The sequence below is a fragment of the Ciconia boyciana genome, chromosome 3, assembly GCF_034638445.1.
Source record: "Ciconia boyciana chromosome 3, ASM3463844v1, whole genome shotgun sequence".
NCBI lineage: Eukaryota > Metazoa > Chordata > Aves > Ciconiiformes > Ciconiidae > Ciconia > Ciconia boyciana.
Window position 1 is genome coordinate 28,616,716 of NC_132936.1, and position 21,611 is coordinate 28,638,326.

The 21,611-nt window shown below is 43.5% G+C and overlaps 2 protein-coding genes across 4 annotated transcripts in view; both read left to right on the plus strand.

Moving 5' to 3' along the window:
* The window catches only part of ZNF451 (zinc finger protein 451), a 43,122-nt gene extending 36,206 nt beyond the window's left edge, over positions 1–6,916 (plus strand). For all 3 annotated transcript variants that reach the window (XM_072855221.1, XM_072855222.1, XM_072855223.1), the window contains exons 14-15: positions 1,994–2,068; positions 3,908–6,916. In XM_072855221.1, the coding sequence (XP_072711322.1) occupies positions 1,994–2,068; positions 3,908–3,960 (128 nt within the window). In that variant the 3' untranslated portion in view covers positions 3,961–6,916. The remainder of the gene's footprint in view (positions 1–1,993; positions 2,069–3,907) is intronic.
* A 4,024-nt stretch (positions 6,917–10,940) lies between these two features.
* Positions 10,941–20,201, plus strand: BAG2 (BAG cochaperone 2). Its single transcript, XM_072855231.1, has 3 exons — positions 10,941–11,291; positions 18,190–18,299; positions 19,341–20,201. Exons 1-3 carry the CDS (start codon positions 11,140–11,142, stop codon positions 19,739–19,741), a joined length of 663 nt encoding a protein of 220 aa, XP_072711332.1. The 5' UTR covers positions 10,941–11,139; the 3' UTR covers positions 19,742–20,201.
* The last annotated feature ends 1,410 nt before the right edge of the window (positions 20,202–21,611 follow it).

Sequence of the window (21,611 nt, forward strand, 5' to 3'; positions counted from 1 at the left end):
TTGACAGTAAAGTCAACTTAGCTGCTGATCTGCTTTATTCTGAAAAATGAGTGTCAAGTTAGCCTGTTGCCTGGGTCGAGGAAGCCAGGAGTAAGCAGGAAAGTGCTGTCCTCTAACAGCGTGTCAGTGGGTTGCCGTCATGGCTTTTTCTGTGGTGAATGCTAACTGAGTCTATAACCAGTTCCAGGAAAGTTGACTTCTTTAGATCGTATCCGAAAGGAACTGCTAAATTTCTGAGTACTCCTGTCTTCTGCTGTTTAACCAGCTATGCAAGATGCCAATCAGAAGAATATTGCCTTTCCTGTTTGCCAGCATCTTCTGTCAAGTTGCCTAAAAAAAACCCCACAAACCTTCAGGAAAGTGCTTTTAATGCATTTTTATTTGAAATGGAAGCAAAGCAGAGACTCCCTTGTGCTATGCCTTATTACTTATTGCTCTAAAGATCTCAATTCTTCCATTATACTTACGCCAACAAATTAGTTAGGGAGTGATTGCTTAAATTGTTACACCTCTAACAGGTACAAAACTTTTTAGAGCAGTCTGGGATGTCTTCTGGGCTGGAAGATTAAAAGGGTGGTTAATAAGGGAGAAGCCACTTGTGCAAAGCCTTTTCTTTGCACTTTTTACTCCCTTTCATAAGTGATTGTAATGACATTTGTTTGGGTTGTGTGGATTTTTCTTTTGTTTGCTTTGGAAGATGATGTAAAAAATATTATATCTTCTGCCCGGAGATAGTAGACAGCTCCAAAATGATTCACAGTCAGTCTGCCAAGTGACTGGAGAAAGACCATTTTAACTGCAGTGTATATCCAACTATTTCTGGCATCTTTGTGGGCTCCTGATCTCTGTTTGATACAGCTGTTGGAGTTTGTATTCCTGGAATTAGGAAAGTCAGCAACATTGCTGTTCAAACAAGGTATATGTGTCAGAGGTTTGAAAACAAATTTTAGAAAGCGTACCTGTCTCGCTGAATACCTAACTTGGGTCATTTAAAATGTCAGAAGTCACACAGTCAGTAAATTAGATGTCCTCCATATCGGAATGTTTGCTGGTAAACATAATCAGAAGTACACTGGTGTACTAATAAATGTGATGACTTCAAGGGAAGTGCTTCTGTTGATATGACCGTAGGAGACCTAGTTGATTGTGAATACTATAGACCTCATTACAGAGACCATCTCCCAAAATAGCAATAGCCTGTAGCAGGAGAATGAATACATAATGTGACTCATCGACTTGTTTATTTTTTAACCTGTAGTTTACTGAGACTGTTTAAAACAAATGAAAAAAAAAAAACCAAAACACACCTTAGGTACACCAATCCCTACTAGACACTTCAAAATACAGCTGTCATTCTGCAGCTGGAAACCAGCTTCATGAAGAGCATTATTTAGAAAGGGGAAGGTGGTGGAGTTTTGGCTGGGCTTGGCTATGATGAGTTAGCAGATTAAGTGTATTGACTATTTTTTTCTGTGAGATGTGAACAACATCTGCTGAATTGCACTGCTCAGTTGAGTTATAGCACTCCATTGTTCAAATGGAGTATTTAGGCAACAAAATGTAGCTAAGATCATGTGTAGGCAGAGACATGCTATAGCACTTCTTCCCATAATTAAATCCTTGATATATTTTGTAGAAAGTGAGTAATGTCTCTTTTTTAATAACTGAGTATTACAAAAAAGCAAATGCAGTAGACACAGTAGCTTCTGCACCTATTATTTCTTGTTACTGCTTTAAAATAATACAAAATTGAAGCAGTCTGCCTCTAGATTTTGGGGAGAAAGGGAAGAAGATAGCTGAAAAATAACTCTTGTCTCTTGAGTTACTGTCTTAAACTACCACTATAATGTATTTTTATCTTGATTTTCAGATCATAACAAGTGTATTTCTTCAAATCCAACCTACAATGTTGTTACAGTAAGAGAAACGCAAGAGGGGACTGTTAACTTTATTAGAAGCAACATGTAATTTATGTTTCATTTGTGCATTTAAGGTTCAGATAGCGAAGAGGATGAAGATATCAAACTAACAATGAAGAGGAGCTTAGAAGAAACAAAGAAACAGGAAGGTCTGTTAATTTTTGCTTTTCTGTGTTCAGGAGTGCTATTAATTATGGAAGATACAGAAACTAAACTTACAATCAGTTCTATGGCAAGTGACCTCTTAGGAATACTCAAAAATATGCTGGGCAATCTTGAGTGTTAAGAACACTGTGATGAGTTATAAAAAATAATTTCCTAACCTGAAAAGTATGCGAGCAGACTCAAAATCTATTTTATTGGTGTACCATAGGGTATTGTGCAATTAAAGACTTGACTGAGCTCACTTTGTACCAGTTTAATATAACTGTGTTGACTCAGAGTAGAACTACGGACTAAATAGTTGAACTCCTGAATAAATAGTTCAAAATTAGATATTAAATCTCAACAAAGCACTCTGGTCTCCTAAAAGAGCTGTAGATTTATGCACAAGTTTGAATCAGCAGTACAGCTGTCTGCTGACATCGTATCTTCGCTTATCTGAAATTGTTTTCATCCTTTTGCTGTTGTGCTTGGTGGTGGTGGTCATACAATGTAGTCATTAATTTTTGGTGACAGACTACAGTACACTTCCACCTGATGGAAGTAAAACAAACTTTAAAAAAAAAAAAAGACAATCCAGGTATCACTGTGGAGCTAACTGCATGCTATTAGCAACAGTGTCACAGTTTTGACCTTATTCTTGATTCTTGCACATGCTTAGTGGTTAATTGACAACATATTTTTAATGCAAGCAGTTGTCTGCAAATAGCTTTCTGCTTTATTTTGGTTTTAAAATTTCTTTTTTGTTTCTGTGACTGTGTAATGTTTTCCTTTCAGAAACTAACTTGTCTCTTTTATCAGTAGTACCGGATGTTACAGTAAAGTCTAGGTGAATGAATATGGCTCTGCTGACATGAGAGAGCGTTGATACTATTTCTGTTCCAAATCTAGGCCTTGCATAAAACAGCCCAACAATAATTACAGTTTTTAAATCTGTTATGTTAACATATATAATTATTTTTTCCTTTGTCATAAGAACAGACAGCTTTTTTTATAGGATGTGCTTGTGTCCTCCCAAAGCAGAAGATGAATAATTCAAGAATGACTGCGTGTCTGAAAGCTGCTTTAATTTTTCCAACTATACCATTGCTATTAATATTTACTGTACATATAAACCTTGTCTAACTTATGACATTTAATTCACTAACACCAAACAATTAGTGCCCAAAACAACCTAAATGTAATGCAGAAACAGAGTTTCTTTTTTGAATATTATGAAAGGTGTTTAAGAGAGGTTAACAAGTCAGATGAGTGCAATGCAGTCTTCCTCCCCACCATCAAAAATGTTACAGCCCTGATCTAGACTATTCTTACTGTTGATACGACTTTTTCTCTACTTATCTCTGACCTTCCTAGTAAGAGTGACAACAGTGGTCCCAAGTTAGAATGTAGATATGGGAATATCTATTGATAAGGAACTGGAATTAAAATACTGAAACCCCTCTGCTTGTTTTGTGTGTCTGTCTTTTTTGTTTTAATACTTTTTTTGTTTTTCTGGGTGCATACATATGGGTTCTAATCTTGCTGTTATTTTGACCAGTAAATATGTAGTTGTGTTATACTCTTAAACTAATCATTGGGCTGCCCCTAGTTAATACCATGGAAGGTGGTAGAGGTGGTTCCTATATTTTGAAGTGTTGAAAAGACAGCATAAGACAGAAGGAGGGAAAATACTTTCATTCTGTTTCTCTGCCTTTTCTTGCAGTCTACGGATGTTGCCCACAGAAGTAATTTGTTGCTTTATGTAGTAATGTTAATGTAGTTGTGTTTATGACTGGTTATCAACCATAGTTTGTGATTATAACTGTTCTTTTGTATTTGTACAGAGGAAGATGCAGAATTGGAAGAAGCTATCAAGAGAAGCCTTGAGGAAATGTAAATGAAGATACTTCAGTACACTAACGCTATGTCATCAGAGCTGCTCACAAAAATGGAAGCTTGTTCATCTATTTACAAAGGTTCAGAAATACCACTTCAAAAACACATCTGTATCTTGAGTTGTTAGATTTATAATCTGATGTCTTCAGTCATGCTGATGAACAGCTGGAGTTTATGGATATCCGCTGCAATATATTGTGTATGATAAAAATAAATTTTTAAGCCTTTGCATATTCTGTTTCTAATGGGTGATGACTAAGTCTCTCCAGTCTAGCTGTATACGTTGTTGCCTAATTAGTAGGCTGGTCTTACTAGGTATTTTGGGGTTTTTAGTTGTTGTTAGTTTTTTTGAAAATTGGTTCTTGTATTTAATTTTTCTGTCACAAAATGTCATTGTCTTTATTTACTTTTCATGTGGTCTTTGCAACAGATAAAAATAGTAAACTCCAATTATCTCAGATTTGCCTAGCTAATCTCGTTATAAACAGAAGCTTAGATCCCAGGTTTATAAATTGAACATACGGCCTAACTCTTGCCTGTGGCCAGTCTCACCTCATAGACCATAATTTTGTCTATGTCCTGTTTGTTATAAATGTCAGAATCAGAACCACAGGCTGTACAGTTAGTTTGTTAGCTTTATTTTTATAAATGTTTTTTCAGTAGTAGCATGGTAGAGTGTTGGATTTGATGGCTTAAAGTTTGACGCGTTTGGTTCCTCTCCCTGATCTGAGGCTGGAACAACTTTTTAAGGGAACAGAAGCTAAATAAACTTTCTAGTTCCTGTTTGGAATAGATGTGAGAGAATTTAAGCTCTATTATACCTATATACTATCGTCTTTGCTCCCTTCTGTTCATGAAGAGGTGGCCCTGGATAAATGAATGTAAATGTGTTAATTATTTTTGTACTGTCCTTATTTTAAGGTGAACAATTTTCTGTGTTTAAAATGGTTATCTATGCCACCTTTCTCAGTTCCTTTGTTTAAAAATACCTATGCAAGCTGTTCAGCTTTACCAGCCTATTATACTTCAGTTAATGATTGCTGTCAATCAGTAAGAAATCTCAATGTAATAAAATGCCAGCTTGATTTTTTATTATTATTCATTAGCCTGTGAGTTTGCTTCTAACTGCTGTAAATCTGAATATTTACTGTGCAAACAAAAAATTTCTGTGGAGAGCAAGATGAGGGGAAGGCTAGATTTTTCTCACTCTCGATTCCGAAGAGTCAGAATAACTACAGCTGTGTGTCATCATGGTTAGAAAAGCTGGAAAACTGGCACCGGTTTATTTTCAGTCATGATTCTGATATAATTGCCATCTCTGAAACAAATAGAATTAATGAAGAACCTAGTGAGTTATCTCAGCGCTCATTAGCAATCATACAACTTGAAGAAACTGTTCAAATGCCAGAAAATAGTTTGAACACTTCCGGTGCATTTGACTCTGACACCCAAGTGTTACAGAGTGAACAGGACCTCTTAATGTTGTTCCCTTATGCCTGCTGCTTGCTTTCCCACTGCAAATCTCAGATCAGTCTCACTCCTGTTCAAATCTGGGTGTGTAGTTCATACTGCTGCTGAGGAAGCCCTATTCTGGAATATTTTGAGTTGCCTTTAGCTACTGACTCAAGCTAAATCAGTTCCAGAATTTTTCACACCAAGTTCTTCTAATAAAGGGTGGAATGAGACAGAAGACAATTTGCATCCTCAAAAACATCTCAGTCCAAGTTATAGAGGCTTTTGGGCAGGTTTTTTTTCAGTGCAGACCCTAAAGTTGCAAATTCCTTTCACATGAAAAGATGTTTCAGCTTGAGAAAGTTCTTTGCTTGGGTCAACAAATGTTTAAAACCTGGGTAGATGGTCTTCTCCAGAGTCTGCTATGTTAGATTTTTGATCATGTGCTTTATTCCGAATAACATTTTATTCTGTCATAAATGTAAAGTTTGCTTGTACCTGATGGGCCATGACTTAATCGGTTGCATTAAAAAAAAAAAAGCCATGTATGCACACACATTCTCTATACTTGGAGCTCCAGTTATTAAACACATTGTATTAGCCTCATCTGCTTACCAAAACAAGTAGCAAATCCCAACCACGGCTGCTATGGCTTCTATAAAATGGCTAAATAGAGTTCTAGTCTCTGTATTCTTTTTATGTTAAAAGCAGTCTCCAGAATTACTGATGTCTTGAAATTTGTCCTCATTTTCTTTGGTCTCTTTGAGGTTCTCTTAACTCTCTGAAATTTTTTTTTCAAAGTTTTCTGCCATCACAGGCTTGTGATACTTCTGTTTCCAGAAAAGCAGAGAAAATTGGATTCTTAAAATGCTGCATGTACAGACATGTGACTTGTTACTCACCGACATCTTGTGCTACTGCACCTTGTTCTTCAGCTGGAAAAGGTGTCTTGTAAACTGGTTGTGTTTCAGAATTTAATGTTTCTGGCTGGGGAGTCTTGTTTAACTGGCTGAAATTTTTGAGGTTTGCCCTGCATATGCTGAGAGATTTGTCTGCATTTACAAGCACAACTCATCTGTTAAAAGGAGCTTGCCCAGCATCCTTTACGTTTGTACTAGCAGTGATTTGTCCTGCCCTTTTTAAGAGAATTGGCTTTTGTGCTGATGTTTGAGTTCATCCTGCATTAGTCTAAAGTAATCCTGTGGTGCTTTTTCGTATTTATCTTTAATGAGGAAAAAGTCCAATCTCCACCTGGCTACCACCAGCTGTTCATTTTAATGCTTTTAATTTCTGTATGGTACATGCATAAGTTTTACAAAACTGAAATCGTGACAAGTCACGATTGGTACAAGGCTCTTATCTCTCTGGTGCTTTGTGTGCCACATTCTTTCATATCAAACAAAATCCCTCTTTTGGTCATACTCGGAGACAAGATGAGATGCCAAGTAAGTTGGTGCAACTGCTATGAAAGTTGCTGGAGCACTAAAATGTCATGCCTGCCTGATTGCTTCTGTAGTTTAATAATATTAAAAAGAAAATTAAAAAAAATTTGAGATTAGCTTACTGTAAGCTACTTGCTTTGTATGTGTTTTTGGGTGGTGGGTTAATTTTCTTAGCTCTTCAAGGTATACAGAAATGACCACTACTGTTCCTGTAGCGGTCACAGAACACAAACCTTTACTGAATCTTTACCAAATAAGGTGTTGGTTATAGAGGTATGAAGTTACGCTGTCTTCTTTCTTAAAAGGAAAGTGTTCTATCCTCTGCTTGTGCTCTCCTAGCAATGTTTACAATGACTGCTGTAAATTGGAAGGAGGTGATGAAGATGGATGACGAATTGTTTCAAAATTAATTTAGAAAAATTGGCTGACATTAGCACAAAGATATTTTCTGGCAATTCTTTCCAGCTAAGTAGCTTTATTAAAGTCTGCATCTGCATATTTCTTTGATGCTTCTAAACCTCCTCAAGTTTCCTGTAGAAATTCTTAATTCAAGTGGTATAGAGCTCAGTTGTAACAATCTGGGTCAAATAATATGGTCTGAGATATTATAAAAGTCAGTGTAAACAAGTCAGAAAATTTATGGCAAGTGGCAAGTACACTCAAAGTCTGCACTTGGACAGAAAAGCTCTGTGTGCATGGAGATTTAAAGTTCCCTTTGTAAATCTGTGCAAGTTCCCTTTCACTGGCTGCAGTGTCCTAATTTCTGCGGGTCCTTCCATTTGCTTTTTTGCTCAGAGCTCCATTGATGATCAGCTGAGCATCTGCAGCTGTACAGAATTACCTTACTTACTAGGCAATTTTCCTTTCAGTGGGAATGAGCTGCTGCATGCCCTGAAATGGTCATACGAGCTTTCGCGTTGCTTCTGAGATAGAGGACTTCATTCAGGCTTCTGACAGGCTTGGGACCTCGGGGCTTGCCTACACAGTAAAATGACTGCGATGTGTATAGGCAAACCCAGGGCTAGCTGTAATTAGCATTGGTAATGATAGCAGTAAAAACACAGCAGCACAGGTTCAGCAGGTGCTAAGTGAGGAGGCATCCTACTGTGATAGCAGATACATATCTTGATTGAAAATATATCCTAAAAACTCACGTTGGCCCATCTCTACTGCTGCTGTTATGGTGCTGGGGAGATTGCAAGCTGGCTTTGGTTGGCTGGCCCAAGCCATGGTTGCATCCTTCTGCTGTGTATGGGAACTGTTGTGTTTCCATAATACCTGCGTATAAAGAAGGTTCTTCAGATGAAGTTCCTGTAGGTGAAGGGAGGAAAATAATCTGGCATGGCATTTCTTGGGTGTGGACTTTCTCTTTGATCCTATTCCATGACAGCTCATGTGTAAGTGTTAGGGTATGTGACAAGGTATATATCAGGGTTTGGAATAAGACAAAGCTGGAACTAAGGTGCTATTTAGCAATGTGACAATTCATAGTGCTTTCGGTGTAGGTCATCTCCCTGGCTCTGGGACTTCTATGGATATATCAGATGTCTGAGGCCTGGGAAAGTTGCTCTTTCTGCTACCTCAGGGGATCTACACGTAGCAGAAAGAGCAACCTGCCTACAGCATGTGAATGAGAGACTTCTGTATGTTGCTCTGTTTTGCAGGTGGTGCCCATTTTTTATAGTGCTGTAGTTTAAACAAGAGACAGCCAGTGGCTTCACTGCTGAGACAGGAGTGCAGAAACTGAGAGATACACACCCTCTCCTGATGTTCTTCTCGCTGGTGCCCATAGCCAGAGCAGGGCTGTGCAGTCCATCACATGAACACAGCTGTGGAGAAGATGAGGAGAGGGGAACATAGGCACGGCAGCGCTGGCAGTCCTGACCCAGCCATCACCGTTCTTCACCACAGACCGCAAGGAGGAGGATGAAGTCTGTCTGTGCTTTGTTTCAGATGTGTGGGCCCTTGCTCCTCCCATTGCCTTGTGGTCCTGAAGGACCCAATTCCTGCCTTTTGTGTCCCAAAACTTCTCCCAGTTGAGCTGTGAGTCACTTCCCTTCCTCCAGACTCCTGTCTTTCCGGCCCAGCCATCTATTCTTTTGGAGAACTGGTGACAACTGCCCCTTTAGGTACCACGGCAAGAAATAGAGGGGACGGGGGCCATCTACCCCTCTAGAGAGCAGGAAAATCAGTTTTCATGGTCCTTCCAAGTTTCTAAATGGGAAGATATCCCAGGTTGTGCAGGCAGTAATGTTGAGGCTCGTCCCGGAAGACCATTTTTGCTTTTAAACCTGCGTTTTGGTTCCATGGTTTGTGCTATTCTCACTTTTTAGGGTAAAATGCTGTTTCTGCTGTTAAAGAGGGTAAGTAATATGTGATAAGGTGGGACACAACTACAGCTGTTCTGTGCCTGTGTTTCATTGCAGCTTCTACCTGCGTGGAATTAAACCCCTGTGCAAGGAAAAAATGTTCATAGCTGTTCAGCTATTTTGATTTCTGCTTTTTAAACCCCATCTAATTGATACTTAATAAATTGGCATAGGAAGAATAGAAGGATCCTAGGAAAAAAATGGTTGCAAACTGTGTGTCATGGCTACAAATGGTTTCTGTTTGGGGTGGGAAGCGGTTTTTAATTATCTTCTACAGAGACTGTAGAGCTGGATGGAATAATTGTTCAAATGAAGTTATTTCCATGAGCTCACAGGCAACGAGCCTTACTTATCCAACTACGTAAAACAAAGAAAACTCAGACAATTAATTTAACGAGAGCGCTTGGGACATGATATCATTCTGAATGGACGAGCCTGAGAAAACAGCTATTTTGATTCACATCAGGGCGAGCATACAAAACAGTATCCCTGTGCAACATCCCTCTTAGCTAGCTGCCAAAAATTGGTCTGTTAGAGCCATGGGGTATTTGCCCAAACCAGGACTTTTGGGATAAGCAAATTCCTTTTTAAATACTCACGGTAGTGGCAAGTAAAGCCTATGTGTGACTTGAATTGCTGGAACCAACGCTCCCAGCAGGAACCTGAAGTACAGGAGATTTCCGTGCAAGTTGTTTGCTAAGTTGGTACGGTGGGCGCTTGCAAGAGAGAACGTACCGTTTCGTACAGTCAAGTTAAATACGATCTCGGAACAAGTCATTACTAGATGTAGATCCTCTACCTTGGCTACCATGAAATAGATATATACATTTTTTTCTTTTTGGCATGGAAAGAGAACATTAAACAATTTTATTTCCAGTAAGCTTTTTTGTATTATTTTGGACAATGAGGGTTGGTAGAATGGCTTCTCTTCTGCAGGTAGTCGGGGGCTCTTAGAGTTGGCACCAGAAAGATGTGCTATGGGTGGCAGTATCTCAAGTATCCTACTTTTCTCCAACTTTTCTCTCCCTTCAAATAGGCTTCTGGATTTTTAAAGCATTTGTTTTCCACCTCCCCTTTCTTCCGTTTTCAGAAGCTTCAGCTGTGTAGCTCACTTTTTTGATAGCTTTATATAAAAGCAGTTGGGTGGTGGTGGTGTTTCTTGCTTTCTTTCATGAAAGAGCAAACCATATAGAACAGTTCTGGAAGGCAAATCCTCATACTAACAGCTACCATCTCGAACGAGGCTAATATAGATACTAAAACCCTCATTACTCCTCCCTTAGCTTCTGGTTTAGCAAGAGACACAGTTCATGCTGCTTTTGGCTGGTCCAAGTTTTGCTCCTTTTGTCACGAAGGGGGCTGGGGGCAGGGGCAGCTCGGGGTCTCTCTGTGCCCCAGGAAGCTCACAGGGAGCAGGACAAGCACCGCACAGCCGCCCTGCGGCGGGCTGCGTGGCGGCTGGGCACCGCGCTCAGGCACCCGCGTGGCCCAGGACAGCGGGTGACACCCAGGTGCCGGTACAACAGCAAACAGTTGTCCCCCGGCGGGTTTAATCCCCGCGTGTCCCCTGTTCCCCCGGCTCGCTGACGAATTCAGCCCGCCACGACCGATGCTTCTGCCGCAAGGGAAGCCGGGGGCCGCGCCGCGGCCCCCCCCGGCGGCCGGCGAGGCGAGGCCGGGCCAGGCCAGGCGAGGCCAGGCGAGGCCAGGCGGCCCGGCGCGCTGCGTGAGGCGGCGCCCGCGGGGCCGCGGCCCGGCGCGGAGGCGGGGTGGCCGCGGGGGCAGGCGGCGGGCGGCGGGGCGGGCTCCTTCTTTGGCCATGAGCGAGGTGCCGGCATTCGGCCGCCGCCGCCGCCTGCGGGACGCGGGGAGGGAGCGGCCGCAGCGAGGATCCGCCGCCGGCAGCAGGCGGGTGCTATGGCCCAGGCCAAGATCAGCGCCAAAGCCAGCGAGGGGGCGCAGCAGCAGCAGCAGTCCGGCGGGCAGCTCCGAGGCCGCTTCTACCGCTCCACCTCCATGGCGGACCGCTCGAGCCGCCTGCTCGAGAACCTGGACCAGCTGGAGCTCAGGTGGGGCCCCGGAGGGCGGCGGCGCCGCGCAGCGCTGCGGCCGGGCAGGGCCGCGGCCGCGCCCGGGCGGGCGGAGGGGAGGGGGCCGCGGCCGGGCGCTGCGGGGCCGGGGAGCCGCCTCGCCCCGAGCCGCTGGCTCCTCACGGCGGCCCGGCGGCGGGCGCGGGGCTTTCCCCCGCCGGGAGGGGAGGGGAACGGCGCTGCGGTGAGGCTTCCTGAGGTGACCGAAGGAAGAAGGGTCCCCCTTCATCGGGGGCGGTGGGGGACAAGTTTAAAAATGGCAGCTGCTGCTCTGAGGCGAAATAACGTGGCCTGGAAATACGTGAAAATAGGAATATGTATGTGTATGTATGAAAACAGTCGTTTTTCAGAGAAAGCGCGGAAGGCTTTTTCGGATTTGGTACCCTTTACGGTTTGGGGAGTCTTTAGCGAAAGGGCTAGCGGGGTGCGTGCGGCGCCGGGGCAGCGACACGAGGCGTGCAAGCCCCGGGGCGGGTGGCGTCTGTCGCCCCGCTCTGTAGCCCAGCAGCCCCTGTCCCGCCTCTGTCGGGCAGGTGTTTCATGAGAAGATGCAGGAAGCCCGAGGATAAAACGTGGTGCCGTTCGGGCTCTCGGAGGCTCTTGCAAGCCTTTCAGCCACGGTGCTGAACGCCGGCACGTCAGGCTTCGTGTCTCCCAAGCCTCCCTTTGCACTTAGTGGTTCAGCTATGGATGTTCTTGTTACCTATGTTTATGTCCACCTCCTCTCTGAAGTGTAATAAATCATGTAACTGTAACGTGAATAGCATTGCATTCTGCAGCTTAGGTGTGTTTTTCCGAAGTAATTGTGAATACGATGTGTATTTCATCGTTGCGCTAAGATGCGTCCTGTCTCCTCCTGCTACTTGACGTTCCCCGAATAATCCCATTTGATTCTTTTCCCAGTTCGGCCGCATGAGAGACAATTCCTTGCCTTTAATCATCTTCCTTGCCCTCTCAGCTCTGTGTAATTACACAGTGTCCTTTCTGAGGTGGATGGATGCGCAGGGTGCCATGGGTGCACCACTGATTCACCTCCTGCCGGTACTGTTTCAACACGCCCTTTCCTTCATTACAGCTGCATATTGATCAGCAGCTTTCACAGAACCACCCAGAATGTTTCTAGGACTTTCCTGTAATTAAAACAGCGCTGTGGGATACAGGAGTTGCGTTTTCCCCTCTCTGCCTGCATTACTTTGCATTATTCAGGAGTGGACTTTATGTGCTGTTATATTAGCCTTTCACTTATCTTGATTAAATCTCCTTGAAGTCCTTCGCAGACTTCTCTGAATTTGACTAAAGAAAATCACTGTCTGCAAACAAGTCTCGCTGCTCACGTCCAGATCTAGTGCATGAATGTATAATCACAAAATGAGCATCAGAATATGCAAAAATGTGTTTTAAATTTGCTGAGCGACTCTGAATCAAGGCAGACATTTTGGTTAACCAGAAATTATACCTCAAATTAAAATTCCCAGTTTGCTGTGGGATTTCAAACAGGCATAGTTCTAAATGCGGAACAGTTACAAAAAAAAGAGTCAAACTACTTTGATCAAAGTCACTCAAGTCTTATTTTTTTTCCACGCACAACTAATCAACATGCCTCAGTTCAAAATTATTTGAATGACAGGAGGAAGAGCTTCCACACTTTTTCCTTCTCCAGCCGGTTTAGTTTAGCTATAGACCCTCGAGATGTTGCTTGTAAATATAAGAAGTGAAAATTTGTCAAAGTGAACTACAGCTTTTAATTACACACCTTGACAATCCTCAGTTCTCAAGTTGCTTAAGGTCGGCTGAACCCCAGGGTATCCCTTCAGAAATGCTCTGGTTTGAACAGCCTTCCCTTTTCTCCCTTCCCTTCCACCCTGAGAGCTGCTTTTCGACAGTAACGGGGTATTTTTGTACCTCCCTGCTAGGTGTTTGCGGAGGGACTTCCCTCTGTAGGGAAAGTGAGTGGGAAAGGGGGATTCATTTGGCTGCCAGGGAGCGAGCCCCCTGGCAGGGGTGGCAAGAGGGGCAGGTGGCATGTTTGTCCCTTGTAAGGGCTTGGACCTTCGTGTTGCGCTGGCTGCTGGTGAATGCCAAGGCATCTCGGGAGCAGCTGGAAGCGGGACCATAGTCTCTGTTTATGAGTCACCATGTTCTGGTGGTTGTGTTAAGTGAACACGCAGTCCTAGGTGTAATGATATGTGAGAAGATGATACATCAGACTCTTGCCTTTTTTTCTTTTCATCTTAATTTTGTTGTACTTTTTGTCCTGTTCTCCTTCGGAACAACTGTATTCCCCCAGCATTCATTTGTCTGTTCATGGGACTGCTCCCCTGAGAACAGAAACTCGGTTTAAGCAGCTGAGGATGCCGGGGTGAAACCCCCTGCTTTGTCTCCATCCAGTGTGCTCAGCTCTGTTTCAGGAAAAAAGCTGCACTGTCTTCAGATGTTTCTTATTTCCTTTGAAAACTTATCTGCACCTCCACTGCACAAGCTTTAATAGTGAGCTGTTTCAGTCAGTCAGTAGTTTAAAGGATGGAGTTATTGCAGCTGTCATAAGAAAGAGGGTATCGAGTTGCTCATGTGGAAACAAAAGCACAGGCTGGTCCACCTGTTCTTCAGGGGAATGCTCTGCTCATCTAAATGGTATGTAGGAAAGAAAGGCACTGTGTGGCTAATCGCTCTCCGACTGGGGAAAATCAGAAGTAAGGAATGTTTTTTTTAGTCTTAGGTAATGGATGGAATATTTACTTGATGTTCAAAGTGACAAATACAGTCCAAGTAAAAATATGATTGGATGTTTTCATCTGTTAGAAAAAGACCATACTGCTGCATCGAGATAATTGATAATTGGGCATAAATATGAGTATTTTGTGTTCTCTTTTCTTTGCCTTCTGTTTTTTGGTTGGTTGGTTTTCTGAGACTTGGATTGTTTCCATGGCACTCACCTCTGCTAGAGGTTTATGTCTTCCAATCTTTTTTTTGGTCCCCCACCCCAAGAAAGTAAAGATTTACACAAACCTATGAAGTTAAAGCACATTTTAGGAAAGAAGTTATGAGAGCTGACTGCAAGGTGTAGACCTGGCACTCTTGCAGCGAGTAAGGAGAGAAAGGTGTGCATTCCCTGCCGGGGCCGGGGTCTCTCCCAGGCTGTGGCCTGGGAGCCAGGAGGACCCGGCAGGACGCACCCTAGCACGGGGGCAGGCGGCTGGAGACCTCCGTACAAGCCGGGGCGGTGAAATAGGGTGAGGCTGTGGTGGGTATCTCGCCTTGATAAAGCCCCCAGCATCTTCTCTGGAGCATTAACTATTTTCCTGAGGGTGGTGAGAGTGGTTTCCTTGTTTTTTGGTTTTGTTTTTTTTTTTTCCCCAGAGCGCTGTTCGGAAATGATCCTATCCCGTTGTCGTGACCTCCATGCGATCCAGGTCCCTAGCAGCTGGCAGTTTTCCTCTGCTCCACTGTCTTACCTTTCTCAGGCCATTTTCCCCGCTCCTTCTGTTCGAGCGTGTAACTCCTGCTGGCTGGCTGGCTGCTGAGGTGCTGCCTTTGCTGCCAACATGCTGTTATCACATTGTGCCTCCACCCTGCCCTTGAGAGGTCTCTGAAAGCCAAGGAGCTAATCTTTTAGGGTTATTTAGCCCCATCATCCTGCTAATAATTGGTCAAGATGGAAATTTTTAGAAGGGATGGCGGAGGGATGGGGAGTCCTGACGTGCTGCTTCCCTGTCCCTTTGCCCCGCTGGCAGGAGCTGCTGCGCCTCCTCCATGTGCCGTTATGCGGTGCCAGGGTAGGCACTCATTTTGACTGCTGTTTATGGAAGCAAATACACTAAAATTAAAATCCCAGTGGATTTTAGTTGTGTGGCACTCTGTATTGCAGTTGAAAAAGTGGTTAAAATAATTCCCAAGAAGCAATTATTGCAAATAAAAATTCTCAAGATGTGGTTATATGACCTTCTGTAAAATAATGTCAATCAAAGCTCTAGTTGGTAAATTGTGGTGGTTTTTTTCCGTATACAATCATTAATTCTGATCATTTGGCTTTTAGGTCCTACCTCGCATACCAGTAGCGCTTTTGGAAGCAGAGATGTTTTAGGCACTCTCTTTTGAATTGCACCAATTCAGGATGCATCTCTGCAATGCAGTTTTTCCACATTCCTCACAGGACCCAGCAAAGCCTGTGGAAATCACGGATTGATCCATCCGCTGAAGGCAGACCTTTAGTTTTTAAGTCAGTACAATGATATACTGAATCTGATTTAAAAACACTATTAACATTGACATTCTACACTTCCAAATTTTAATTCTAAGCTTTCCAGCAACCACAATGCATTTTTAAAATTGTGAAAATACTAGTTTTTTAAAAAGGCATGGCAAGGCATTTATGAAAATATTGCTAGACTTCCTAAATTATAAAGTGCAGACATCTGAAGTATGAAATGACTCCACCTGCCTCATTGCTCTTACTAACCAGTCCAAAATAATAATTAAAAGTATTTGCTCTCGGCAAGAATTTGCATTGCGTTAACTTTTCCCACTCCTCCTCAGAATGAACATTGAAGGCAAGGCCCAAAACTTGTGCTTTCACTGACTAAATTAGGCTAAATATTTTGTAAAACAGAACCATTGTGTGAGCAGGCTGCATGTGAAGTGTGACTATTTATATCCTCAAATGCTCCTGTTCTGCCTTTTTTTGCCCTCTTTTCTCTTACTGCTGTTTTTCTGAAGTTACCTGCCCTCAGCCAGCCTTTGAGGAAGGAGCAGCAGCTCCATACCTATCTCATCAGACAAGCCCTTATCTATAGAAGCAGCGATGATGAGCCACCACCGTCTCTGGGCAGCATCCAGTAATGTTGAAGTACGCAGAGCATCTAAGAGACTTAACAATGTTTTGGTTTTTTTCCCTTTTTCTGGCCAGGTTTAATAAACATTTCAGGCGAGATGGATTCCCGTGCTGCTTACAGCAGCTAGACCTCCTGAGCTGTGCGTTGCCAGGTCCATCAGCCAGGTTCATGTGATACTCTGCTTTCCTGAGGGGTCTGGGAATGCAGAGTTGATGGTTTTTGGCACAACTCTTGCAGCCAGGTGCAGCTTGGCAAGTCCCCTGCAAGCCCCTACCCTCAAGCCTCCAGGGCAAAACCAAGGGAGGGGGATGTTTCACTCTTGTCCCCGGTCTCCAGAGTAGACAGTTCCCAGATGTGCTTTTCCAGATGCCTCAGCTGAATGCAAAAGCCCTCTCCCTAAAACCACAGTGGAAAATAAGATGTGAATTAAAGAACTAGACACAAATTTCTAGTACGGCATTTTCACATCACCCGTGGCCAGATGGGCCTGTACCCTACGGCACAAGGAGGAGGGCAGACTATGAGCACGCAACCACACAGCTTACTGAGACCAAATAGTTATCAGGGAGAGCAGTTTCTGATGAGCTTTCCCCTCGCCCTCACCACATCACTTGTGAGTTTCAGCACAGTGAACAGGACTGGAGTAGGGGTCCTGTTTCGGGAGGAACCGGGTTTTGTGCTTCCCTGCAAGACCAGAAATAGGAGCTGCTCCCACAGAAGCTTCCTCCCCGTGTGAATCACAGCGAGCATTGCTCCACGGAAAACACCAGTGACCGTTGAGGGCAGGCGGTCCAACGTCTTCTCCCAGTGACTAAAGCACACCACTCAGGGGGAAGCCCTTGTCACGTTAATAGAAGTGTGTGAGCCTTGTCCCTCTTGCCCGTTTTTCTCCCTTGTGAAAGGAGTTGTTTGGCTACAAGGCGGTGGTTGAGTTTTCTGGAGCATTTGTTGCTTTGTAGGTGGGTCATAGGGGTTCTGCGCTGCTGGCCTGGGAGTGGCGGGGGAGCCGGTCCCCTTGCTGCCTCCATCCCCACAGCTGCAACCCTCACCCCCAAGTTCCCTGATGGGGACTCGGTCGGTTTCTCTTCTAGTTAAGCAGCTGACAATAATTGGCAGGTAGCTACAGCGCTTCTGCTACGGGGCTGCAGTACCGTCAGGTTCTGGATATCCAGACTCACTGCAGAGTGGGATAGAACAGTTCGTGGTTTAGTTTCAGTCCAAGCACCAAGCACCACGCACCACACAGCCGCTCGCTCACCCTCCCCCCCACATGGGATGGGGGAGAGAATCGCAAGAGCAAAAGCAAGAAAACTTGTGGGTTGAGATGAGAACAGTTTAATAATTTGGGGGGGGAGCGGAGGGGAAGGTAACGAAAAGGAAAACAACAAGAGAGCAAGAGAGGAACAAAATCCAGGAAAAAAACCAAGTGATGCAACCGCTCACTACCCACTGACCAATGCCCAGCCAGTCCCCAAGCAGCGATCGCTGCCCCCTGGCCAACTCCCCCAGTTTATATACTGAGCATGACACCATATGGTATGGAATAGCTCTCTGGCCAGTTTGGGTCAGCTGTCCTGGCTGTGCCCCCTCCCAGCTTCTTCTGCACCTGGCAGAGCATGGGAAGCTGAAAAGTCCTTGACCAGTGTAAACTTTACTTAACAATAACTAAACCATCAGTGTGTTATCAACATTATTCTCATCCTAAATCCAAACCACAGCACTATACCAGCTACTAGGAAGAAAATTAACTATCCCAGCCGAAACGAGGACAAACAGCACTGTCAGTAAAATAAAAGATTTAAGTCCAATCGAATTACTGATGTTTTGGGTTTGGTTTTTTTTCCCCGTTTGTTTGTTAAAATTATATTGAGTCTTTAAAAGTGAAGTTAAGATATGGGAGGAGGTAATGAAATCAGAGTCTGGCTCATGGATAATTAAGAACTGACTGTACTTCTTAAGCTGAAGTTTAAAAAAACAGTTCTTGGCAGCTATATAGGTGAACAGCTATTTTATTATTTAAACATTTTGTTTGCTTCAACCACGTTCAGGGTAGAGGCTTTCCGTGACGCAGCATCTGCTATGGAACAAGAGAAAGAAATCCTGCTAGAAATGATCCACAATATCCAGAACAGCCAGGATATGAGGCACATCAGTGAAGGTGAGAAGCTGCTTTGCCATACCCTCCCAACTGACCCAAAGTCAAGACAGCCCGTGCCTTAGGGAGCAGCTCCATCTGACTGCTTGCTGCTGGTAAAGGGACGGGCACTGGAGCCAGCTAAGGTTACTGAAGGGCCATCCGTCACCCTGTGATCCCCTTTTTCTTGACTGCGTAAATTCCCATACTGTTCAGCCGGATGGTCTGCCATGAACATCACTGCTGTGTATGTGAAAGCCCGTACTCAGTTTACTGATTTATTTTCAAAATCAGGGTTAATATAGCTCAGCTGAGGGAGAGAAGTTGCTGGTAGTGATGATTAAATATAGTTGAAAAAAAACAGCATTTTAATGGCTTTGGGTACTGGACAGGCATGAGTGCTACAAAGTGTACGCCCTGCAGGAACCTGATGATTAAGATTGTTGTCATGGTTGTGTGATATACGGCTTTAAATATATTCCCTAAATCTGTATGTTTTATATTAGGTGCTTTAAATCGCTGGTTTATTGCCTCTTCAAGAGCATACATGTCAAATATGTTGTGTCCATATTTTAGGAAAACCCTAAGTTTTCAGAAAATAGAAAACCAGTTTTTTCATGGCCCCTAATTGCATCTAGTAGTCAGAAATCTGTTTTCTCTTTATGGCCTTCTGGGGTACTGTCTGAATCTCTCCCTCACAGTGGCACAGAAGGTCCTTAATGTGCCTGTTCTGTTAATGAATAATGTGTCCTGATAATACTGTATGCTTTGCTTTAATGTGACACAGCAAGCATTGTGTCAGCAGCAGAAAAGCATTGCTTACATTTTTAGTAGAGCTTAGTGCCTTATTCCAAATCAGAAGAGGCTAGCTTCTGTGAAATCAGTAGGACTTAGGCAAATGCAAAAAACTAATTTCTGGCCCCTGGAAATCTTGTTGATTGTCACTTACTTAAAAAACCAACCTTGTTTGTTGCAAAGTTGTAGCAGTTTGATTGCCTTGATGATGTTATTTTCACAGGAAAGTATTCACCTGTAACCTAGAATACTGTCTTGTTTTTGGTTTAGGTGAGAGAGAAGAACTTAATTTGACTGCTAATCGTCTGATGGGCCGAACCCTCACTGTTGAGGTTTCTGTAGAAACCATCCGAAACGCCCAGCAGCAGGAATCCCTACTGCATGCCACGAAGATGATCGATGAAATTGTCAATAAACTTCTGGATGATTTGGAAGATGCCAAAATGCGTTTAATGTCACTTTATGGTGCATGCACATCTGACGTGCCAGCAGGACCCATCGATCAGAAATTTCAGTCTGTGGTAATTGGATGTGCCATTGAGGATCAGAAGAAAATCAAAAGGCGGCTAGAGACTCTGCTCAGAAACTTAGAAAATTCTGAAAAGTCAATCACATTGTTGGAGCACCAGAAATCATCTGTTCGACAGTCTTGCAACAACAAACAGGATTAAGCTATCCTCCTGGCTACTTCTGGCAAATCACAGGATGAGCAAGTCTTCATAAAAAGCACACAGAAGCTAAGAAGAAAAATCTCTGTACAAGCACGCACGTATATACACATGCACACGCACCGAAGTATCGGTGATTGCAAGGTGCGAGCATTTAATGGGTTTTGGTAGCATTGGCATTTTCTTTTGGCAGTAAAGAATGCTATCAGGAGTTCTCCTGTAGAGTTGATACCGCTCTATTGCAAATTGTCATTGTGCTTCTGCTGAACTGTCAGAAACTGTCAAAATCTAGCCTTTCCTCCATTCTCCTGGGCTTTTTTTTAAACTAAAGTTCTTTTGTCATATAGTGAGTTTTTAGCTTTTCTCTGCTGTATACATAGTGTGTGAACCAGACTTTTGGGGAAAAAGACAAATCATGGCAATAAACCAAAAACATTAATAAACTGTATATTGTATTTTCATAAACAACATGCTGTCTACTCATTACCATTTATCATTTGAATAATTTGGCCCTATTCATAAGGAGATCACAATACTTTCAAGAGACAGATACCTCTGGTTTGTAACTGAGGAAGTGAAAAGCGACACATCCATCCAGAGGTCACAGCCAAGGCTAGGAACGAGCTCCAGCTCTCGTGATACACCATTCCACGCCTGCCTGGTGAACCATCCTGCCTCCCACCATCTGTCTGTATTTTGAGGTTGCTGTGTATTTTTTTTTAAAGGTAATACAAAGGGGAATGGTATTTTTCAGCTACTATACTGCAAATTGGTTTTGCATTATTACCTGTGCCTCAACAGAGCAAAATGGTTGAATTCTCAACTAGCAGATACTATATTTGTTTCTTGTGTAGGACAACACTACACTTTTAAAATGTAACATTACTTACTTTTGGGGGCGGGGGGGCGTTTTGTTTTTTTTTCTTCCACCTTCCCATCCCCGTAATTTCTGCTCATCATTGCCACACTCTTAATTCACCAGCTGTGGGTCAAAAAGTGCAGATTTTAGGATGATCCTGGACTTTTGTACCCCCTCCATCGCCTGTCAGTCTTGCAGTGTTTCACCAAAGGGTAGCAGGGTAGCAGAGGAGTGTGGGGCTCTGTGGCTCAGCCCTGCCCTTGGGCTTCTGGCTGCTGCTCGGAGACCTGAGCTTGGCTCAGATGAAAGCTCGTCTGGGAACGTGGCAGGAGGGAGCTGGAAGTGACGCCAGTGACAGCAGCTTCCTCAGCAGCAGTGGGCTGCCTTGAGCACTATAGCCTGGGCATCGCACCTGGCTGGGCTGCTCTCAGAGCACCAGCCCAAGGTGGGAGCTCTTAAGGTCAGGCTCCTCCGGCACAACCGAAGCTCTGGAGCTCCATGGCTTTAAACTCCTCCTATGTGTGCAAGCACACTGCGGGGGGGGAACCCGCACTTCGTGGAAACCTCAGCAACTGGTGACTGTCACTGCATTTTATTCACAGAAATGGCACTTCAGGTGGGTGCTTCCAAAACAAATTTTCAGCTTTGAGATTGTGAAAAGTTCCTAAGAACATGGCGAGATTAATTCTATAATGCCACTTTAAAAATAACTGGTTTATTCTCATTTGTTTTAGATCCTTGTGAACTTTAACAATCAATGTAAAGCTTCCGGCTATTTAACAGGATTAAACCCCTTGACAATAATATACCAGGCGGGTTGTTCTCAGTAATCATGCTGTGAAATAGTTAAATTGAACATAGCTTATGGATGCTTACAATGTTCCTTCAATATTTGGGGGTTTTTAAGGCCATTATACGGTTATCCAGGCAAGAGTTTTAAGGGTTTTTTGTTTTCTTTTATAGATCCTCTTCATTGTACCAACAGCTAAAAGTATTTTTATTTTTTATAGCACT

Excerpts from the sequence above, each read along its gene's own strand:
- BAG2 (XM_072855231.1), top strand. The coding sequence starts at position 11,140 with ATGGCCCAGGCCAAGATCAGCGCCAAAGCCAGCGAGGGGGCGCAGCAG. Across the intron at positions 11,292-18,189 it reads CTGGACCAGCTGGAGCTCAG|GGTAGAGGCTTTCCGTGACG; the intron begins GTGGGGCCCCGG and ends AACCACGTTCAG. Across the intron at positions 18,300-19,340 it reads TATGAGGCACATCAGTGAAG|GTGAGAGAGAAGAACTTAAT; the intron begins GTGAGAAGCTGC and ends TTTTTGGTTTAG.